Here is a 23076-nt window from a genome sequence, read left to right on the forward strand (position 1 = left end):
TCTGCCAAGTGAGAAAAGATACAAGACAGTGTACTCCCTTTTTTGCACAGAAGGTGTGGGGGGCGAGTACCCACCCACATGTGTTTATATATGGCTGTCTGGAAGGCTCTTCTGTTCAGGCTACACTGGGCTCAACAGTTTCCACTCCACTCCCGCTCTTTAAGAATTGGTCCATTTTTGGAATCAACATCTCCACTTTCAAAACAAGGTCTCCAAGACCTTGGTCTCTTTAGATGACTGAGGCAACTAATGCCACAACCAGTAGTGTTGAGAAGACCCAACCGTAGCACCATATCTTCACCTCTCCTTCAGCTCCTCCTCAGGAAACCAGTTCAGAGAACACAGGCTCTCCCTGTCCCAGGGCAGGGGCTGGATCAACACCTCGTGTTCCTCTCTGACAGGTTATACCTATTCTCTGAAGTAATCTATCTATTAATGGCTGCTGGTTTTTCAATGCATCCGTGACCTCAAGACAGCCCCATACCCTGGTTAAATACAGACAGAAAGAAGGAATCAATTACCCCCAACCAGTGGCCCCTACATAAAGGAGAGACGACTGGAGTCAAAAACAGCTTACATCAAAGCAATTTATTAACAGAAAGCAATAATTTGAGGAGTCCTGTTCACAGACGGCGACCACGGCGACCCCCCTTCCTGCGGGTGCTGTCGGAGGGGATGGGGGTGACATCCTCTGTGGGGAGGAAGAGAACACGTCATTGTCTGGAGCTGGGTGGGAAGGGGAGCAGGCCGCCCGAGGCCCGTGGTCAAGCAGATCAGCAGTGGATCCTACTGCTTCACAAGGAAGTCCTCAGTATGTAGCAGATGGGTGTGGAGCTGCCTCCTCAAAACTCCTCACGTAGTTTGAACTCAACTTCCGTGAAGGGGAAACGGAGGCTCAGACAGAGCAGGCACCTTGAATAGGATGTCAGAGGCAGGTGGCAAATCCAGGTCTCTGATACCTAGCCCACTGACTCTAGTGGAAAAGTCCTCTCAAACTGAAGAATAGCTCCATTTTAATTAGGTAAAAGAAGAGTGAAAATGTTTTGGAAAAAACCTCTAGAGAGATGGACCATCAGGTCGAGGGGATCAGTACACACTGCCACAGAAATAGCAGGGAAGGGCTAACATTTTCTTCCTAAGAGCTATAAATGGTCAGATCACAGACACAAGGGTATAAACACTATGCAAGTATAGAGATCTGCTGCGATTCTCAACCATGGGAGCCACTGCCCACCCCCCACATATTTTTGTCACAATGACTGGCCAGCTCTACCAATACACAGTAGTCAGCCCCCCCAAATATTGAACACAACTCCCTTGAAAACACTAAAAAGGACAATTCATCTCCCATTAGTTCCACCAGCCACCATCAGGCACAGAAGTACAGAAATGACACGGTGCTGTTCCAACGCAGGACATTGAGGTCAAGGTGGCGTGAGTGCTCAGGTAGAGAGTTTATGTCACTCGGTACCTCTTGCACACCCCATTAACAAATCTAACTGCCAAGAGTTAGCAGACCAGGGCCTATATCCACTGCACAGACCGCATGCTTTCTGGGGTCACACTTGAAAGGAAACTAAGCATCAGCCAAGGAGGGGTACTCACCAATCCGCCCAATCTTCATCCCTGAGCGGGCGAGGGCTCTGAGCGCTGACTGGGCCCCTGGTCCAGGAGTCTTGGTCCTAGAAAATGAATACCGAAATTAAGAAAAGCCTTTGGCCAAGTCATTATTTGCTGCATACTGCCCCCGCACCATGGGCCACAGTTTGTGCTCCCTTTCGTCACATGCTGTGATTCTAAGTCTTTTTGGTGATCTGTCCTTTCCCACCCTCCCAAGATCAATGGATCACTTAACAACTTCCTGTTTGGTCTCTTCCCAACATAGCGGCCATCTTTAACAGACAAACCAACCTCAACCTCAAACCATTACTATTAAAAAGTTTTCATGCCCAGAGATTTGCCAAGCTCATTTCCATTCCAAGACCATTGTCCCTGGCTGTAATACTCTCGTCTGTCCTTCCTTCACTGGACCAATTCCTAATATCACAACATTAGGTCTTCATTTAAACTTTATTATCAACCCAGCCCTGACACATTTTTGCTTCCCAACATTTACTGCAAAAAGGAACCATACGCTCCCCTTCTCTATTTTTTTTAAAGCCTGACTCTGCCAGCCTGAGAGCCACAGAGGATGGAACAATACCTGTTTTCCCCCATCACTCTTTTCTAGTACGTAGAACATAGCACTTCACATGCTGTGTATGCTCAGTTAACACAGTAAGTTGGGGCAGGGGTCGTGCAGACCAAATACAGGCACACCTCACGTAATTGTGCTTCACAAATCATGCCTTTATAAAAAAAGTCCGTTACATTTTCTTTAAAGCAATAAAGTATTTTTAAATTAAGGTATGCTGCGTTTTTTAAAAAAGACAGGATGCTACTGCACACACAATAGGCTACAGTATAGTGTAAACGTAACTTTTATACACACTGAGAAAACAGCGCTGCTCATTTTTACTGGGATATTTTTACTGCAGTGGTGTCTGGAACCAAACCCACAGTGTCTCTGAGGTATGCCCATATTAATCACATAGGTACCCATGATGCCTTGCCCAAGCTCAGGGACCTCATTCTCCCCCGAGCCTTACCTATTCCCTCCTGTGGCCCGGAGTTTGATGTGGAGGGCAGTGATCCCCAGCTCCTTGCATCTCTGGGCTACATCCTGGGCAGCCAACATGGCAGCGTATGGAGAGGACTCGTCTCGGTCAGCCTTCACCTTCATCCCACCAGTGACACGGCAGATGGTTTCCCTGGGAACAAAAGCACAGGATCCTCTCTTTCTTACCCATCAAGGATTCAGAGTGCATATCACACCCTAAAGATAAAGAGCAGTACTGCCCAGGAAGGGCAGCGGATGAAGGTCAATCTGAACATCATCCTGATCCCACAAGACTGCCTTAGGCTCTGCAGTGAAGGTGTTCACAGATCCCAGATTAACACTGCATCAACATTTTACTCTTAGCTTTAATCTTATTACTCGAGTAATAGGAGTAATTCCTCCTCATTTTACATAACAAGTCCCCAGGCTGTAAAGGCACAAAGTGTACCTCCTTTTCTCTTAGAACTCCAGCATCTAGATTACAGCATCTGTGCACTAATCAACCAAGCACTTATCCTTATCTGAACATCTTTAATGAAAATATTTCCAGAGATCCCCTTAAAGTGCTACTCAGTTCCCCGGTCATTTCTAATCCCAGCCCTTGCTAACTGGGTCCTGTGCCTCCCCACGGGGGTAACTCACTTGCCAGAAAGATCGGTGACGTGCACAAAAGTGTCGTTGAAGGATGCAAAGATGTGGCACACACCAAATACATTCTCTCCTTCAGCCACCTGAGGGCCGAGGCTGATGACCTGTTCTTCCTTCTTTTCCTTCCCCTTGCGAGGCGCCATCTCTTAAGGAGAAAAAAAACAAATTCCAACGTTAAGGACAAAACCCCAAATGTTTACAACTCTGGGAGTTACTTCCTTCCCGAGAAAGGTGAGCAGGACACTGAAGAGCTCTGGCTCTCCCGCTCCAGGCCGGCGGGAGCAGAAATCAGGGTTCCCAGGGGACTCCCAACCCACCCTGCCAAGACCAGAGTGCCCCTCATCTCTGGCTTCAGGGGCAGCAGGCGCGTGATAGGTGTTCAGCAAACAACGATGTGCAATCCCTACCCTCAATTTCTGGCTCTGAGAGACCTGCACAGAAACTGCAATGTGCCCGACTTAGCAGTCACTCGGACTTAGGAAGCACCTAAGGAAAGGCCATTTCCTCTGCATTCCCTTCTTGAATCCTCACTACATCCCCACGGGATTCACGAGACGATTATTCCTACTTTCCAGATTCGACAACTCCAGAGATCAGAGGCCCGGGATGAGACTGCCCAGGAAAAAACCGGTTAAGGTGGGAACTCCATTAGACCAACTTATTACCCAATCCTTCCCAACCACGGTGTGCTGCCGGTTAAGGTAGTGGTGGTCTTGGCGCCGGGCCTACGCCTTCAAGGCTGGATCCGAACTCACCCACACTTAACAGCTTTTTCCTAAACCAAGGCGGCCGCCTCCCGAGACAGGGCGCGAAACAGTCTGGGTCAGCCCGCCGTGCTCCTCTCGCCCGGCACGAGGTTTGTTTCCCGCAGAAAGACCTCAGCCCCAAGCCCTTGGCCCCGATGAGCCCCCGTGCTGCAGGATGCCAGCCGATTTTCCTTGTCCAGGATTCCTACCTGAGCGTCTTCCCCAGACTCCGCCACCGGAAAGAGAGGGTGGAAGAGGGCGGGGCGACGGGTCACGCTCTTGTCCCGGAAGTGCACGTCTGAGGTCACGGGGCGAGGCCAGCTCCCGGAAGACGCCGATTTTAGCGTTTCCAAGGAGATTAAAACGCCTGGAGAACACAGCTTACTGAAGGGAGCGCCTAAGGAGGTAAGGGCCTGGGTATCTTGACGAGCGGTCTGCTTCTAAGACTGAAAGCAGCAGCCACACCCCGTGGGTGTGGAAGGCCTGCGTTCTAAGATGGCGGTGACCGCGGCTAGACGAACTTCCACCACCCTGAGCCCGGAGCCTGCCTAGCCTGAGGGCGGCAGCTCCCCTCGCGGTGCGGAGGTAAATGACAACAGTATTTGTCTGTCGTCTCTGACTCTGCAATCCCTTCGACTGTAGCCCTCCAGGTTTCTCTGTCCATTTCCTCCTCCAGGCACGGATACTGGAGTGAGTTGCCTGCCATTCTCTTCTCTAGGGGATCTTCCTGATCCAGGGTTCGAACCCCTGTCTCCTGCATTGCAGGCAGATTCTTTACAGTCTGAGCCACCAGGGAAGGCCTTTTAACTACTGAGTACTTGGCAAAATAAGAATAAATTATTCAATATTTGTTATTTTATACCAGCCTATATTCATATGCATTGCTTCATTTGATCGTCACCACGTTAACAGATAGATACTATTAAATAGATACTGTTTGACTTTTCTTTTAAAGAAAGAGATTTTCAAAAACATTTTATTGGAGTATAGATTTTGGGGTTTGGGGGGATATAGTTTATTTACAGTGTTGTGTTAGTTTCAGGTGTCCAGCAAAGTCATTCAGTTATACAGATATTCATTCTTTTCCAAATTCTTTTCCTCGTATCGGTTATCAGAATACTTAGTAGAGTTCCCTTTTCTATTCAGTAGGTCATTGTTTGTTTTTACTTATATATAGTAGGGCCTGCAAGCTCTGTCAGTTCAGTGGTGTCCAACTCTTTTTCAGCCCCACTGCTCGTAGCTCACCAGGCTTCTCTGTCCATGTGATTTTCCCCTCAAGATTACTTGAGTGGGTTGCTATGCCATCCTCCTATGTATTATTGTGTGTACCTTAATCGCAAACCTCACTTATCTACCCCCCACCCCCAACCACGTTTTCCCTTTGGTGACCATAAGTTTGTTTTTTAAAAATAATCTTACTTATTTATTACTTAGTTTTTGGCCACACTGGGTCTTCCTTGTTGTATGAGGGCTATCTCTAGTTTCTGAAAGTGGAGGCCGCAGTTCCCTGCAGAGTGTGGGCTTCTCATTGCAGTGGTTGCTCTTCTTGAGGAGCACAGGCCCTAGAACTGGGGCTCAGTAGCTGTGGTGCACTGGCTTAGTTGCCTCTAGGAATGTGGAATCTTCCCGGATCAGGGATGGAACCTGCATCCCCTGCTTTAGCAAGCAGGTGGATTCCTATCCACCAGGAAGTCCCTATAAGTTTGTTTTTGATATCTGTAAGTCTGTTTCTGTTTTGTAAATAAGTTCATTTGTATCATTTCTTTAAAAAAATTAGGAACTTTCCCCAGTGGTTCAGTGGTTAAGAATCTGCCTTTCAATGCAAGGGATTCAAGTTCCATCCCTTGTGGGGGAACTAAGATTCCACATGCTGCAGGGAAATAAAGTCCAAATGCCACAACTCCAGAGCTTCCCACAACTGGAGAGCCCATGTGGCCCATGACCCAATGAAGAGCCTGCATACTGCTACTAAGACCTGACACAGCCAAATAAATAAATGTTTTTAAATAAAAGGAGTCTTAGCAGCTTAAAAAAATTAGATTCCACATATGAATAATATCATATGATATTTGTCTTTGATTTACTTCAGTTCAGTCACTCAGTCATGTTCAACTCTTTTCGACCCCATGAACTGTAACACGCCAGGCCTCCCTGTCCATCACCATCTCCTGGAGTCCACCCAAACCCATGTCTATTGAGTTGGTGATGCCATCCAACCATCTCATCCTCTGTCATCCTCTTCTCCTCCTGCCCTCAATCTTTCCCAGCATCAGGGTCTTTTCCAATGAGTCAGCTCTTTGCATCAGGTGGCCAAAGTATTGAAATTTCAGCTTCAGCATCAGTCCTTCCAATGAACACCCAGGACTGATCTCCTTTAGGATGGACTGGTTGGATCTCCTTGCAGTCCAAGGGACTCTCAAGAGTCTTCTCCAACACCACAGTTCAAAAGCATCAATTCTTTGGTGCTCAGCCTTCTTTATGATCCAACTCTCATATCCATACATGACCACTGGAAAACCATAGCCTTGACTAAATGGACCTTTGTTGGCAAAGTAATGTCTCTGCCTTTGAATATGCTGTCTAAGTTGGTCATAACTTTCCTTCCAAGGAGTAAGCGTCTTTTAATTTCATGGCTGTAGTCACCATCTGCAGTGATTTTGGAACCCAGAAAATTAAAGTCAGCTACTGTTTCCACTGTTTCCCCATCTATTTCCCATGAAGTGATGGGACCAGATGCCATGATCTTAGTTTTCTGAATGTTGAGCTTTAAGCCAACTTTTTCACTCTCCTCTTTCACTTTCATCAAGAGGCCCTTTAGTTCTTCTTCACTTTCTGCCATAAGGGTGGTGTCATCTGCATATCTGAAATTATTGATATTTCTCCCAGAAATCTTGGTTCCAGCTTGTGCTTCCTCCAGCCCAGCTATTCTCGTGATATACTTTGCATATAAGTTAAATAAGCAGGGTGACAATATACAGCCTTGACGTACTCCTTTTCCTATTTGGAACCAGTCTGTTGTTCCATGTCCAGTTCTAACTGTTGCCTCCTGACCTGCATACAGGTTTCTCAAGAGACAGATGAGGTGGTCTGGTATTCCCATCTCTTTCAGAATTTTCCACAGTTTATTGTGATCCACACAGTCAGAGGCTTTGACATAGTCAATAAAGCAGAAATAGATGTTTTTCTGGAACTCTCTTGCTTTTTCCATGATCCAGTGGATGTTGGCAATTTGATCTCTGGTTCCTCTGCCTTTTCTAAAACCAGCTTGAACGTCTGGAAGTTCACGGTTCACTTAGTATGATGATTTTCAGGTCATCCACGCAATCCATGCAGATGGCATTATTTCATTCTTTTTCATGGTTGGGTAATACTCCATTGTATGTATTTACCACTTTTTCTTAAGATTATCATTTTAAAATAATTTTTACGTATGTATTTGTGACTGTGCTGGGTCTTTGTGGCGGTGCAGGCTTTTCTCTAGTTGTGTTGAGCGGGGGCTACTCTCTAGCTTCGGTGCTCGGGTTTCTCACTGTGGTGGCTTCTCTTGCTGTGGCGCGCAGGCTCTAGGGCGCATGAGCCTCAGTAGACGCAGCTCCTGGGCTCTGGAGCACAGGCGAAATAGTCGTGGCACATGGGCTTAGTTGCTTCACGGCACATGGGCTCTTCCCGAATCAGGGATCCTATCAGTGTCTCCTGCATTGGCAGGCGGATTCTTTACCGCTGAGCCTCCAGGGAAGCCCTACCACTTCTTTATTCATTCCCCTGTCAATGGATGTTTAAGAGGCTTCCGCATCTTGGCTGTTGTAAACAGTGCTGCAGTGAACATTGAGCTGCATGCATCCTTTTGAATTCTAGCTTTCTCCAGATACATGCATAGGAGTGGAACTGCTGGGTCATATGATAGCTCTGGTTTTAGTTTTTTCATGAACCTCCATACTGTTCTCCATAGTGGCTATACCAATTTACATTACCACCAACAGTGTAGGATGGTTCCCTTTTCTCCACACCCTCTCCAGCATTTATTGTTTGCAGACTTTTTGATGATGGCCATTCTGACCAGTGTGAAGTGATACGTCATTATCACTGATTTGCATTTCTCTGATAATTGATTTGCATTTCTCTGATAATTAGTGATGTTGAGCATCTTTTTATGTGCTTTTTGGCCTTCTATATGGCTTCTTTGGGGAAATGTTTATTTAGACCTTCTGCCCATTTTTCGATTGGGTTGTGTGTTTTTTGACACAATTCCTTGTTGGTTACTTCATTTGCAAATGTTTTCTCCCATTGTGTCAGCTGTCTTTTCATTTTGTGAATGGTTTCTTTTGCTATGCAGAAGACTGAATTTAAGGAGTTGCCATTTTTTAATTTTTGTTTTAATTTTCATTATTCTAGGTGACAGATCCAAAAAGTATTGCTGTGATTTATGTCAGTGTTCTGCCGGTGTTTTCCTCTAAGAGCTTATAGTGTCCAGCCTTACATTTAAAGAAAGCAATTTTAACTGAAATTACACAGTTGTGGGCAATTTGGAATTCTGACTTCAAAGTCTGTGTTTAATAACTACTTCCATATATCCCTCTAATAACAGGCTTGAAGGACCTTGAAGGATTGGAATGTATAGACATGAAGAAGGGACAAAAAGTAGGTCATGTGTTGTGCTCTGTGTGTGTGTATGTGTGTGTGTGTGTGTGTGTATGCAGAGGTGTGTGTATATTAATATATCAATACATGCATGTACATATAATGCCTACATAGTGAAATATATATATATAATTTTTTAACAGAATGAGCAATTATGTAACATAGCATGTAGCTCTTTGTGTACTGTAATTGATGCCATTGAACAACTTGGGCTTGATTTCAGGAAGAGCTTTTTTAAAATTCATCTGTTTGTTTTTGGCTGCACTAGGTTTCCGTCGCTGCACGTGGGCTTTCTCTAGTTGCAGTGAGCGGGGGCTGCTCTGTAGTTTTGGTGTGCGGGTTTCGCATTGCGGTGGCTTCTCTTCCTGAGGAGCGCAGGCCCTAGGGTGCTCGGCCTTCAGGAGTGGCGGTATACCGGCTGAGTTGCTCCGCTGCATGTGGGGTCTTCCTGCACCAGGGATCAAACCCGTATCCCCCGTATTGGCAGTTGTACTCTCAGCCACTGGAGGAAAACCCAGGGAAGAACGTCTTTTTAAAAATGTAATGCCCTCTTTCCCCTTTATGAAAAGTAATTAATTAAAGAAAACCCATAGAATAGAAATATTCAGAATGGAGAACAAGAAGAAAAAGGAAACGAGTCTTGCCCACCACTATTAATACCTTGGTGTGTGTTCTTTCCAAACACCATCTCTGCACACAGGTTGGCCAAAACATTAGTTAAGGTTTTTCCGTAAGATGTAAGATGTGGAAAAACCTGAACAAATGCTTTGGCCAATCCAAAGCATACAGAAGAGGCACATTTTTTAATTTTTTAATTGGGGTATAATTGATTAACACAATGTTGTGTTAGCTTCAGGTGTACAGCAAACTGAATCTGTTATACAAATACAGATATCCACTCTTTTTTAGATTCTTTTCCCATATAGCCCGTTGCAGAGTACTGAGTAGACTCCACTGTGCCAGACAGTAGGTCCTTATTAGTTATCTATTTTATATATAGTAGTGTGTATGGAGGCACTTCTTTTTTAAAAGAAAATAACTTTACAACATTTTCCCCCGATAGTATTAAAAAAGCATGCTCATTATAAACAATCCTCACACTACAGAAAATAAATAGCAAAAAGTAAAAATCATCTCTAAATTCTTTCTTCTCGAGATACCACTATTATCAGATTGGAGCATCATTCCAGAAATAATTTTGTTTACTTGTATCTATACCTATAATATTCAGTCTTATGTAAATGAAATTGTGTTCTGTATGCCACGTGTGTTCTGTATGTGACTTTTTTTTCTCACTCAACATTGTGGACATCCTCCCAAAACAACTAATAGAGAGATCTACAACATTTTTTCACAGGTATTTAATATTTCATTTATTATTTTGAATATTAAGTGCATTCACACAAATTTAAAAATTAAACATACCAGAGCTCTTCCTCTGGCATTGCCCTCTCCACTCTATCCTAGGGCCCGGGGTGCTAAGTTGTCCTGAAAACCTCAGACTATGTCCCTGCCCTCTGGTTCTGGTTAGAACTCAGAAGAGACTGGAAGGGAGATGCAGAGGGCAGACTTATGTCCCTGGTCTCTGTCAGCAAGCTGTCTGGGTCCCGTGACTTGGGCTTCTGTGGGATGCCCCTTCTCTGTTTTCAGGTCTAGAAATACTCTCTCCATTCTCGGGAGGTGACATTATCTGCTGTTAACGTCCCAGGGGCCTGTGGTTTCCCTGCATTCACGCTGCTACAACTTTATACCTAATTTGAGTATTAAACTCTTCTCCCTTTGCTTAAAAAAAAAAACCCTACTCCTCTCCTGTCCTCAGAAACCCAGTTCTCTTCTTTGCAAGCAACCAGGAATCGCTATAGGTCTTCTCTGTAGCTCAGTTGGTAAAGAACCGGCCTGCAATGCAGGAGACCCTGGTTTGATCCCCTGGAGAAGGGATAGGTTTCCCACTCCAGTATTCTTGGGCTTCCCTCGTGGCTCAGCTGGTAAAGAATCCACCTGCAATGAGGGAGACCTTGGGAAGATCTCCTGGAGAAGGGAAAGGCTATCCACTCCAGTATTCTGGCCTGGAGAATTCCATGGACTGTATAGTTAATGAGGTCTCAAAGAGTCAGATACGACTGAGCAACTTTCACTTTCAGGAATCCCTGTATCGCATTATTTTTTTTTACTACTATATGGTATTCCTCTCTATAGCTGTCTCACTGTTTATCTAACTAGTTCTGTATTGTAGGACATTTATTTCCAGAATTTTGAAATATAAACAGAAGTGTCACAAACACAGTTGTGATATTCTTTCGTTGGGGTAAATTGCCAGCAGTCAAAGGCAATATGTACTTTAAGTTTTGATATTTGTAGCTAAACTGCCCTCCAGAAAGTTGTTATCAATTTTCACTTCTGTTAAACTGAGACTCTAAATCTACCTCCTTACTGTATTGTATTTCTTCTGTAATTAACAAAGTCAGACACATCTTTATGGATTGTTTTGCACATTTGCATCTCTTTTGTGATTTGTCTGTTTATATTCTTGGAAAGAAAGAACCATTTTGTTCTGTGGTATTGAGTTCCCCAGTGGAGAAGGTATGTTAGCAGAGACTGGAGCATTATGGAGTAAGTTTCTGCTCTGGATAGAGTTGTCTTAAGGATGTCCCTGGTGGTCCAGTGGCTAAGAATTTGCCTTACAATGCAGGGGACATGGGTTCGATCACTGGTCAGGCAACTAAGATCCCATACGCCGGGGATCAACTAAACCTGTGCAGCACAGCTACTGAGCTTTTGTGCCACAACTAGAAAGCTTGTGCCCTGCGATGCAATATCCTGCACGCTGCAGCTAAGACACGATGCGGCCAAATAGACAAATAAAAGAGTTGTACTGAACACACAGATCTCTAAACCTCAGTGCGGGAAGGCTTGATGGAGGGAGCACAGCTTCATCTTGTGGCTGGAGGCAGCCCACAGTCACCTCGGGACAAATCTTTCCATAGGAAAGTGCCAGAAGTCTTCAAAGTCACTGTTTTCAGATTCCACTGTCATTTTTTCTTTCTTTTTTTTTTTGAAGTCGCTCAGTCCAACTCTTTGCAACCCTGTGGACTGTATAGCCCACAAGGCTCCTCAGTCCATGGGATTCTCCAGGAAAGAATACTGGAGTGGGTTGCCATTTCCTTCTCCAGGGGATCTTCCCGACCCAGGGATCAAACCCAGGTCTCCCACATTGCAGTCAGACGCTTTAACCTCTGAGCCACGAGGGAAGCCCTCCACTGTCATTGTCTATTCAACATGTTTATTATTTCAACAGAGAGTTATTGGTTGTGGGTCCTTGGGCAAAAACTGGAACCTCTCTGGGCTTCAGCTTTGTCATCTGTGGAGTGGGATAATTTTAAAGAAATGTATACTGAGAGTTATATTTTTACAGGGGGCTTAGTGCCAGGCTCTGAGACAAAGCAACAGTGGCTCCAGGGTAAGACTTGAGGGCAGTGCAGGAATTCCCTAAGCGAAGGCAGGAAGAATGGCCTGAGCATGGGCCCCAGTGTATGAAAAGGTCCCGGGCCGGGAAGGCGTTTGGAGGGTTGAAGGAATTAAAACCAGCTGGGCTGTTGTGTGTGAGGGCGGAGGGACGGGAGGTCAGGCTGGAGGAATGGCCGGAGCCACCGTCTGCGGGCTCTCACCTCCCTTCTGCTGTGTCTGTTTTCCCCATCCCAGCCCACCCCACGTGCCATCAATACTGTGAGCACAGGGGCTATGTCTGCCAGCACCTCCCTTGATGATTCATGCCTTCGATGAATGCTTATTGATCACCTAGTATGTGTCTGGTCCTGCTCTAGATAATGATCCATTCTATCTTGGAGTTCACCTTCTGGCAGGAAAGGCAGACACACTATTTAAGGTAATTTTCTGTTGTGTTAGAAGCTAACCAGCACTATGAAAAAAGAAGTCCAGCAAGGGAAAGTGTGGCGAGGTGTCTGAGAAAAGGGGGCGGGGCAGGTAGGAAAGGGGATGGGGCATTTGCAGAATTAAATAGAGAGGCACTGACTTCCCAGGTGGTCAGTGGCTAAATACTCCACGCTCCCAACGCAGGGGCCCTGGGTTCAATCCCTGGTCAGGGAACTAGATCCCACATGCTGTGACTAAGACCTGGCACAGCTGAATAAGTAAATTAATTTTTAAAATATTTTTTTAAAAATGAGAGAGCAGAGTAGTCTCCTTGAGAGATTTGAGCAGAGGCATGAAGGAGGACAGGGGGCAAGCCTTCCCTTTATCGTCAGTGAACTAAGGGAAGACCATTACTGGCAGAGGGAAGAGCGTGTACAAAGGCCCAGAGGTAGAAGCCTCAGTGACATATTGAAGGACGAGCAAGGCCAGCGTGGCTGGATTTGGAGGGAGTGAGTGAGGGGATGTGGAGATGTAACAATGTAATGATGAGGGAAAAAAATGGTGGAGGGACATCCCAGGTGGTCCAGTAGGTAAGAATCCGCCTGCCGATGCAGGGGACATTGGTCCCCTGGTCCGGGAAGATTTCACATGCCATGGGGTGACAAAACCCACGAGCCACAACTAGTAAGTCCGCACGCCGCAACTACGGAAGCCCTCGCGCCTGGCACCCATGCTCTTGCAACAAGAGAAGTCACTCAGTGAGCAGCCCCCACAACTCAACGAAGAGTAACCCCTCACTCACCACAACTAGAGAAAGCCCTTGCACAGCTACGAAGACCCAGCACAGCCAAAAAAAAAAAAAAATTTAGAAAAAGAAAAGAGAATGTGTGCCAAGGGCAGATTGTATAGGCCTTTAGGTCATTGTAAGGATTTTGGCTTTTGCTCTGAGTAAAAGCATTGGAGGGTTTTGGGCAGAGAAGTGACGGAGTGTGACTCAGGTTTAATAGGATCAGCACGGATGCTCTGTGGAGGCTAGTCTCCCAGTGAGGGTGGTGTGAGGGACTACAGTGGGAGCAGGGGTCGCGGTGAAGAGATGAAAGATGATTGGTCAGTGGGACCAAGGTGGCATTAGTTGAGATAGAAGGAAGTACTCAAAATTTGGTTATATTTTGAAAGGAAATCCAACAGGATTCCCTGGTAGATGAAACCCGCATCTACCAGCATTTAAGGCTGGAGGAACTGGAAACTCCAGCATTTAAGGCTGGAGGAACTGGAAGGACAGTCGCCATCGGCTGGGATAGAGAGGCTGCATGCACACAAGCTCCGTGGCTCAGTTGTGTCCGACTCTCTGTGACCCCGTAGAGTGTATTCCGCCAGACTCCTCCGTGCATGGGATTTTCCAGGCAAGAACACTGGATCCTTCTCCAGCGGATCTTCCTGACCCAGGGATGAAATCCACACCTCTTGCATCTCCTGCGTTGGCAGGTGGATTCTTACCACTGCGCCACCTGGGAAGTCCCGGGGAGGCTGAGGTGGGAGTAAATTCTGGGAGGAAGATTAGGTGTTCAGTCTTAGGCCTGAGTTTGAGATGTTTGTTACATATCTTAAGTAGAGATGTCAAGAAAGTTTTGGAGGTAGATGAGTCTGGAATTGAGGCAAAGCTTTCAGCTGGAGGTGTACATTTGGGAGTCTCCTGCATCCTGATGAAATTTGAAATTTTGAGACTGCTTATGACCACTCAGGAGCTGAGTGTAGATAGAGAAGAGATCCAGGAACTGAGCTTCAAAGCGTGGGGATGAGGGAAAGAGACAGCCAAGGAAGAAGCAGCAGGGAGCAGTGAGATGGGAGGAAAACCCAGCCAGGGGATGCCCAGGCTGGGATGCCTGCGGGAGCAGGAAGGGAGGCCAGGAGGAGGGAGCGGGGGCTGTGTCCACGTGAAGAGAGGTCGAGGGAGACGTGGACCGAGAGTGACCACTGGTGTAGCAGCTCGGAGGCCACTGGGGACCTTGGCGAGAGGTCAGGGTGTGTGTGGCAGGGGCACGGGAGGGGAGTGCAAAAGCTTGAATGGAGTCGACTGAAGAAAGAAAGATGGAGGTACAGACGGTGCTTAAGCTTTACTGCGAAGGTGTGCCGAAGGGCAGGATGAACAGGCAGGATCAAGAGGTTCTTTTTCTTCTTCCTACTTTAATAAAACAGGAAAATATCAGTAACAGATATTTGGATGCCAGTGGGAATGGTCTAGTAGAAAGTGGAAAAAGCTGATGGAGCTGTGTCCCTGAGTAGGAAGAGGTGACCGACTCTAGTGCACAGATGGAGGTAGCAGCTTTAGAGAGGAGTGTGGATAGCCGATCTGTGCAAATGGGGAGAAGGGCGGGGCTGGAGGGTGAGCGCGTGGGAGTGGAGCTTGAGAACGTTCTAGTCAGGGAAGTGGGGTGAGAACAGCTGTGAGGCTGGGGGTGGGCGAATATTGAAGTTTGGAGGTGAGAGAAGGTTTGAAACTTCACCAAGAGCTAGAGGGAAGAGAGGGTGATTCCGGGCTGTGCTAAGGGTCCACTCAACGTTTTCTCAGCCATGTTCAGCTGCATGGATGTAGGCATAGGGTCAGCAGAGTGTTGGATTTCACTGGGGTTGCAGTTTTGCCAAGAGAAGACAACTTGAGAGAGGAACGGGGGATTGGAAGGTGAATGTATCAGAACGTGATTGCCACTGAGCATGTGCTAAAACTGGGGTGACTGGAGTAGAGAGCGCATCGGGGTGAGGGACAGCAGAACGATGGTGGGGATGATAGGTCTGAGGGCCCACCGGGGCGAGGGAGGGCTGAAGGCCAGGCACCAGCTGGTACTTTGCGATGAAGGTCAAGGATGGGGGTGCGGGGGGCATGAGATTGAGAAAACGGCTTGGGGCGGAGTTTCAGACCTTGGTAGTGAGTGGTTGACATTGGGGTGGAGGGGACAAGATCCTCAGGGACAGGTCGAGGGACTGGAGGCCGGGGTGATGGGAGCAGTATCCCTGTGAATATCGGAATAACCAGGAACTGCAACAGGAACAAACCAGTTGAGAGTGATACCGCGGCCAGGGGCAAGCCCTCAGAGATGGGAGGCTGTGGCCCAGAGGGTGGAAGACGTCTGCGCCAAAGTGGAGGCCTGGGTGCTGCAGTGCGGAGACAGGATTCAAAACGGGCGTCCTTGAGGGAGGAGGGACAGAGAACGCTTGAAAAGGACAACGAAGAGCAGGGAGAACAGCCTGTGGTTTCTCCCTCCCCTCTTCCCTTTTTTCTCCTGTCCCCAGGCTGTGGAAGAAAAGGCCACTGGGAGGCCTGCAGGGGAACACAGCGTCCTCAGAGGAGAGCAGGTTCTGCTGCAGGAGTTCTGTTGACTGGAGGCGGGGCGGAGGGGTGTGCCGCTGAGGGGCTGCCTAGGGCCCATAGGGACTAGAGTGCTGGGCCAAGGGAGGCCCTGGGTGCCAGGTGGAGGAGAGAGGCAGTGTGAGATCAGCAACCCAGCACTGCAGTTGTTCCATGAATAACGGTGCCACCAAGCCCTTCCATCAAAAACGCACTACAGTCAGACCCCGGTGACTTGCATGTATATTCTCGTTGAAACCCCTCGATAGCTCTGCGAAGCAGCAATGTTTATTCCCTCATTTTACAGCTAAGGAAATGAGTTAGCAGCCAACAGCCATCAGCAGTGGTGCAGGGACTGGAGCCCAGACAGTCTGACTCCAGAGCCCCAATACTTTTAATCTCAGATCCAGGCTTTTTTTTTTTTAACGTATTTGTTGAGTGCATGAAAGAGGAACTGAGAATTAACCTTGAGAAATCCAAACCCATTCCTGCACCCTGAAGCACAACCTGGAAGGCCCCCATGCTTCCCTTCCTTAGCAACAGAGCATATTTTAATTTGCCCGTGGGCTTCATTTTCTGCAGGGAAGTTCTGCTGGAGGGAGCAAGGGGGATAGTGGAGAGAGGAAGCTGTGGCCCAGAGAGGGAGCGTTGGCTCACCAGAGAAACGCTGCCAGACGTCAGAGAGGAACTGCAGCTCAGTGGGAGCTGGGGCTCCAAGATGGGGCCCAGCCGGAAGCAGCACCCTGAATCCTTCCTGGAAACCCTCGGTTTCCATCTTCTATCGGTTGTGACCCACCTGCTTTGGATTTTTGCAGAACTCACCCACAGGCTGAGCTTATGGGCCTGAACTCTCTCAGTACTTAGCATACAGGGGGGGAGTTACAGGGTCTGCTATCATTGTCTTTTGTCTAGGACTTCCCAGGTGGTTCATTGGTTACGACTCTGTGATTCCACTGCAGGGGGCACGGGTTCGATCCCTAGTCAGAGAATTAAGATTCCCGCAGCACAGAAAGGAAATTGTACAAAACAAAATGCTAAAAAAAAAAAAAAAGGTCTGTCTAAGGAGGAATATGGATGTGAGAGCTGGACCATAAAGAAGGCTGAGCTCCGAAGAACTGATGCTTTTGAACTGTGGTGTTGGAGAAGACTCTTGAGAGTCCTTTAGACAGCAAAGAGATCAAACCAGTTCATCCTAAAGAAAATGAATCCTGAATATTCATTGGCAGGACTGATGCTGAAGCTGAAACTCCAATACTGTGGCCACCTCATACGAAGAACTAACTCACTTGAAAAGACCATGATGCTGGGAAAAATTGAGGGCTGGAGGAGAAGTGGGCAGCAGAGGATGAGATGGCTGGATGGCATCACTGACTCGATGGACATGAGTTTGACTGAGCTCCGGGAGTTGGTGATGGACAGGGGGGCCTGGCGTGCTGCAGTCCATGGGGTCAAAGGGTCGGACACGACTGAGCAACTGAACAGTAATAACAAAGGGTGAATACGGGCAAGAAACAACGGTGTGTGGGTCAGGCTTAGCAACAGGCGGTGAGGGGGCCTGTGGGGTCCCCGGGGGCAGCTCCGGCTTGGTCACGGGCCTCCAGGCAGGTGCCTAGAGTAGGGGTGCAGAGTAGGAGCAAGGGTCAGCCAAGACAGAGAGAAGAGGGTGGGGAGAGCTCCCAGGCTGAGGTAACAGCCTGTGGGAAGCTTGAAGTGTGGAGAGGCGGGCCCTCAGGGTTTCAGGGTTAGGCCTCTGTGCTGCTGGGGAGAGGCTAAGGGCCTTGATGGGCAATGAGCAGATCCTCCACTCCTAGGCCTAGCCATTTCTTCTGGGTGAGGATGGTCCCAAAGAAAGGCAATGCCAAAGAATGCTCAGACTACCGCACAATTGTACTCATCTCACACGCTAGTAAAGTAATGCAAAATTCTCCAAGCCAGGCTTCAGCAATACGTGAACTATGAAATTCCAGATGTTCAAGCTGGTTTTAGAAAAGGCAGAGGAACCAGAGATCAAATTGCCAACATCCGCTGGATCATCGAAAAAGCAAGAGCTCCAAAAAAACATCTATTTCTGCTTTATTGACTATGTCAAAGCCTTTGACTGTGTGGATCACAATAAACTGTGGAAAATTCTGAGAGAGATGGGAATACCAGACCACCTGATCTGCCTCTTGAGAAATCTGTATGCAGGTCAGGAAGCAACAGTTAGAAGTGGACATGGAACAACACACTGGTTCCAAATAGGAAAAGGAGTACGTCAAGGCTGTGTATTGTCACCCTGCTTATTTAACTTATATGCAGAGTACATTATGAGAAACGTTGGGCTGGAAGAAGCACTAGCTGGAATCAAGATTGCCAGGAGAAATATCAATAATCTCAGATATGCAGATGACACCACCCTTATGGCAGAAAGTGAAGAAGAACTAAAGGGCCTCTTGATGAAAGTGAAAGAGGAGAGTGAAAAAGTTGGCTTAAAGCTCAACATTCAGAAAACAAAGATCATGGCATCTGGTCCCACCACTTCATGGGAAATAGATGGGGAAACAGTGGAAACAGTGTCAGACTTTATTTTGGGGGGCTCTAAAATCACTGCAGATGTTGATTGCAGCCATGAAATTAAAAGACGCTTATTCCGTGGAAGGAAAGTTATGACCAACCTAGATAGCATATTCGAAAGCAGAGACATTACTCTGCCAACAAAGGTCCGTCTAGTCAAGGCTATGGTTTTTCCAGTAGTCATGTATGGATGTGAGGGTTGGACTGTGAAGAAGGCTGAGTGCCAAAGAATTGATGCTTTTGAATTGTGGTGTTGGAGAAGACTCTTGAGAGTCTCTTGGACTGCAAGGAGATCCAACCAGTCGATTCTAAAGGAGATCAGTCCTGGGTGTTCTTTGGAAGGAATGATGCTAAAGCTGAAACTCCAGTACTTTGGCCACCTCATGCGAAGAGTTGAGTCACTGGAAAAGACTCTGATAGTGGGAGGGATTGGGGGCAGGAGGAGAAGGGGACGACAGAGGATGAGATGGCTGGATGGCATCACCGACTCGATGGACATGAGTTTGAGTGAACTCCGGGAGTTGGTGATGGACAGGGAGGCCTGGCGTGCTGTGATTCATGGGGTCACAAAGAGTTGGACACGACTGAGCAACTGAACTGAGCTGAACTGAGGATTGTCAGGGTGGGGTCCCAGGGAGCTGCCCCGCCCACCCCGCGGACTGCAGAAGGCTGGAATGCTGTCTTTCTCCTAGTTGTCCACTAGATGGCGCCCGATCACCAGGCCTCTGGGGGGACAGACAGGCTTTGGCTGGGGCTGGTACACTGGTGTGAGGATGGGGGCAGCGATAAGCTTTGTAATTTCCGAGCCCCGAGGTTGCTTGGGGAGTGTAAACGTAAGTCAGCGTGTGTGTATATCTTCACTTTTGTCAGGACGTCTACTTGGGACATGGCTGTGATTTGGCTTTGGTGTACATTCTCCCTTAGGGCCTCGTCACACCCCAGGAGCTCAGACTATTAGTTTTCCAAAGTGGAACGCTGAGACAGGAGAAGGTTGGTGCCGTGCCCAAGGTCACTTGGCTGGTTCAAAGTGAAGTGAATAGTGATCACCACCAGGCGTCTTAGGACAGATCCCAGCCACGGGGCAGGACCCACTCGTGAAGGACTTGCTGAAGTCCTCTGAATGGAAGAACAGAGCCCAGTGGGTTGGCGGTACTGGGATATGAATCCTGGGCATTTATCCATTTAGCATGTTTGTTGAGCACCTACTACTATGTGCCAGGCACCGTGCTAGGCATTGGTGAACGATAAAGCAACTGGTAACAGACATGCCTATGGACTGTACCCTACCAGGCTCCTCTGTCCATGGGATTTTCCAGGCAATAGTACTGGAATGGATTGCCATTTCCTCCTCCAGGGGATCTTCCCAAACCAGGGATTGAACCCTGGTCTTCCTCATTGTAGGCAGACATTTTACCGTCTGAGCCACCAAGGAAGTCCCTGAAGGCTGTCAGGGAGACAGCCAGAGTTAGCCAGCTGACAAGCAGACCCAAGAAGGTTAGGGGGTTGGTGAGGGAGCCTCAGTCTTAGAATGGCAGTGACAGGACTCCGTGAGAAGGTGCAACCGTGAGGCGGGCAGGAGAAACAAAAACTGCCAAGGCGGGAAAGTGTTGAGGGGCTGCATAGGGATGGGGGGCTGGGGGGAGGGGGGAGGGAGGGGAGGTCATCCCTGGGGCGGAGTTGGGGGGGGAGAGGGTGTCTGACGGACCCTGGTGAGAGGTGTGTATTACCATCTACAAACCGTAAGAAGGGGGAGGAGCTTTAGGCAGGGCTCGCACAGTGTGATTTGCATTTCAAAGTCCACTCTGGCTTTGTGAAGATGACCACACAGGTGAGAGACGATAGTGGCTCACAGCATGCTGGCAGCTGCGAAGGTGGAGGACAGTGTCTAGGTTTGAGAGGTACTTTGGAAGTAGAATCAGCAGGATTTTCAGATGGATTGCATATAGGGGTGAGGATGATTCCAGGTTCCAAGCATGAGCAACAGGTGGACAGTGGGGCCATTTCCCAAGGTGGGAGAGCCTGGGGAGGGTGTGAGCTGGGTGAAAGACGGGAAACAAGGTCAGGCTCTGTTATTTTGAAGCCACCCCTGTGAAATCCTAGTAGAAAGATGGGGCAGGAGTTGGGGCTCCTTGGAAAGGTAGAGACCGCTGAAATAATCTCCAGAGCCTCTGTTGTTCATTGTTCAGTCGCTAAACAGCGTCCAGCTCTTTGTGATCGCATGGACTGCAGCACACCAGGCTTCCCCATCCTTCAGTATCTCCAGGAGTTTGCTCAAAGCCATGTTCCTTGAATTAGTGATGCCATTCAACCATCTCATCCTGTCACCCCCTTCTCCTCCTCCTGCATTCAATCTTTCCCGGCATCAGGGTCTTTTCCAGTGAATCAGTCAGGAGTCTGTAGGTTGTACTTATTAGTCTTTAAATATTTAGTATTTATTTGGCTGCACCAAGACTTAGTTGCAGCGCCTGGGACCTTCTCTCTTTGTTGTAGCACGCACACTCTTAGTTGCAGCATGTGGGATCTAGCTCCCTGACCAGGAGCTGACCCTGGATCCCCTGCTTTGGGAGCATGGAGTCTTACACACTGGGGCACCAGGGAAGTCCCTAGGTTGAACTTAATGTCAAGGGCCTGGATGCGCTCACACAGCCCAAACGCCAGGCAGCTCAATAATGGGAGACTGTGAGGAGGGCCCCATGGCTGCAGGTGTGACGGGGAGCCTGCTGGAGGTGTCGATGACTGGTGGAGAGGGGCGGCCTCTGTGAGGGCGGTGCAAGGAAACGGCCCCTGAGGATGTGAAAGACCAGGACTCAGGTGGCCCTGGGGTCGCGTGGAGGAGCCGGACTTGCTGACTCTGCCTCTTTGTCTGCTGAGACCTTCCTTCGCAGGAGTGCTTCCCCCACCACCATCTGGCAGATGGCCCCAGGGACACAGACCCTGGTCCGGAGCTAGGGGGGAGGGCGGCCTCTGGCATGGGGCTGTAATTTCAGTTGGAGGCCGGGCTCCTGGGTTTCGGTGCCACCTGGTGTGAGGTTCCTCTTTCTGGCACCTCCCCCACGGCTGTCTCTGCTGACCGCCCCAGCCCCCTGCTGCAGTTAGTGAGCCTCCCTCAAAGGAGGGGAGGCGGGCCAGGCCCAGGGAGTGCTCCCACCTGGAAGGGGCTGCCAAGTTTAATTAGTGCTTGTGAAGCCCTGGGACCTGCCTCTGAGAGCACCACCCCCCTCTCCCCGGACTTTCATCTCTGAAATTTCCCCACAAGCCTGGATGAAAGGGCCAGGGAGGGGCCAGGTATTAATAGTAATTATTAGTTTCACAAATAAAGAGGAGAAACGGGATTATCCCCAAGCCCAACCAACTCCTTCGCCCCTCTTTGTGTGCCTCCTCTCTCCTTCCTCTGGCTCCATTTCCTTTCTCTTTCCACTTTTCCTCCTCTTCCCCTCTCCGCCCTGCCTCCGGGGCTTGCCTCTTCTGTCTGTCCCCATCTCAAGGTCTCAGGATCCGCCTGCCACCCCTCGGTCTCTCAGCTCTCTGTGTTGGGATATCCGGAGCACCAGGACATTCAGGGAGCACCCCTGTGCTTCTCTGGGGCGCAGAGGCAGAGTGAGCAGGCAGAGGGGGTGGAAGGGTGTCCGTGTCCATTCATTTATTCACTCACTGTTTTCCAAACAGCTGTTGAACATCTGCCATGGCCCAAGCACTGGACTGGGCCCTTAGGACTCAGTGTCGGACAGGACAGACACGGCCCTGCCGTGGGGATCTCCCGGGGAGGCTAGGTAGTAAACAGTAAGCTGACAGGTTACACTTGAGGGCACAGATAGATGTCTGCTCAGTTCAGTTCAGTTCAGTTCAGTCGCTCAGTTGTGTCTAACTCTTTGCGACCCCATGAATCGCAGCATGCCAGGCCTCCCTGTCCATCGCCAACTCCCGGAGTTCACTCAGATTCACGTCCATCGAGTCAGTGATGCCATCCAGCCATCTCATCCTCAGTCGTCCCCTTCTCCTCCTGCCCCCAATCCCTCCCAGCATCAGAGTCTTTTCCAATGAGTCAATTCTTCACATGAGGTGGCCAAAATACTGGAGTTTCAGCTTTAGCATCATTCCTTCCAAAGAAATCTCAGGGCTGATCTCCTTCAGAATGGACTGGTTGGATCTCCTTGCAGTCCAAGGGACTCTCAAGAGTCTTCTCCAACACCGCAATTCAAAAGCATCAATTCTTCGGCACTCAGCCTTCTTCACAGTCCAACTCTCACATCCATACTTGACTACTGGAAAAACCATAGCCTTGACTAGATGGACCTTTGTTGGCAAAGTAATATCTCTGCTTTTGAATATACTATCTAGGTTGACCATAACTTTTCTCCCAAGGAGTAAACAGCAGCTGTGATGCAGAGCTAAGGGTGGGGCCCCCGTGAGGCTTGGGGATGAGGGAGGCATCCCCCAGAGGAGATGGCGTTCCAGCTGAGAGCTGAACAATGAGAAGGACCTCAGGAGAGAATTGTTGAGAAGTGTTCAGAGCAGGGAGAACAGCCTTTGCAAAAGCCTGAGGTCAGGACTGTGGACCTTGTGAGAATGTGAAAGGAGGATGAGGTGGCAAGAGGTGGGGTCCAGAGAGCGAGGCCGAG

General features: G+C 48.5%; 1 protein-coding gene and 1 long non-coding RNA gene across 5 annotated transcripts; one reads left to right on the forward strand and one right to left on the reverse strand.

The window, feature by feature from the left end:
- Positions 1–573: 573 nt before the first annotated feature.
- Positions 574–4300, reverse strand: RPS14 (ribosomal protein S14). Of its 4 annotated transcripts, none has more exons than XM_004008974.3 (5): positions 4263–4300; positions 3302–3452; positions 2649–2810; positions 1606–1682; positions 574–691 (listed from the first exon to the last, which is right to left on the reverse strand). In XM_004008974.3, the coding sequence occupies exons 2-5, from the start codon at positions 3448–3450 to the stop codon at positions 624–626; spliced, it is 456 nt and encodes a 151-aa protein (XP_004009023.1). In that variant the 5' UTR covers positions 3451–3452; positions 4263–4300; the 3' UTR covers positions 574–623. The 4 variants fall into 4 exon arrangements, with proteins under 4 accessions (XP_004009023.1, XP_027826210.1, XP_042106923.1 ...); XM_027970409.2 differs by having other exon boundaries at positions 574–912; XM_042250989.1 differs by having other exon boundaries at positions 4063–4300.
- A 34-nt stretch (positions 4301–4334) lies between these two features.
- Positions 4335–11167, forward strand: LOC105606717 (uncharacterized). The gene is made up of 3 exons (XR_009600702.1): positions 4335–4458; positions 8639–8691; positions 8960–11167. It is a non-coding gene; the product is annotated as an uncharacterized LOC105606717 (long non-coding RNA).
- The last annotated feature ends 11909 nt before the right edge of the window (positions 11168–23076 follow it).

Source organism: Ovis aries, chromosome 5 (genome assembly GCF_016772045.2).
Source record: "Ovis aries strain OAR_USU_Benz2616 breed Rambouillet chromosome 5, ARS-UI_Ramb_v3.0, whole genome shotgun sequence".
Classification (NCBI taxonomy): domain Eukaryota; kingdom Metazoa; phylum Chordata; class Mammalia; order Artiodactyla; family Bovidae; genus Ovis; species Ovis aries.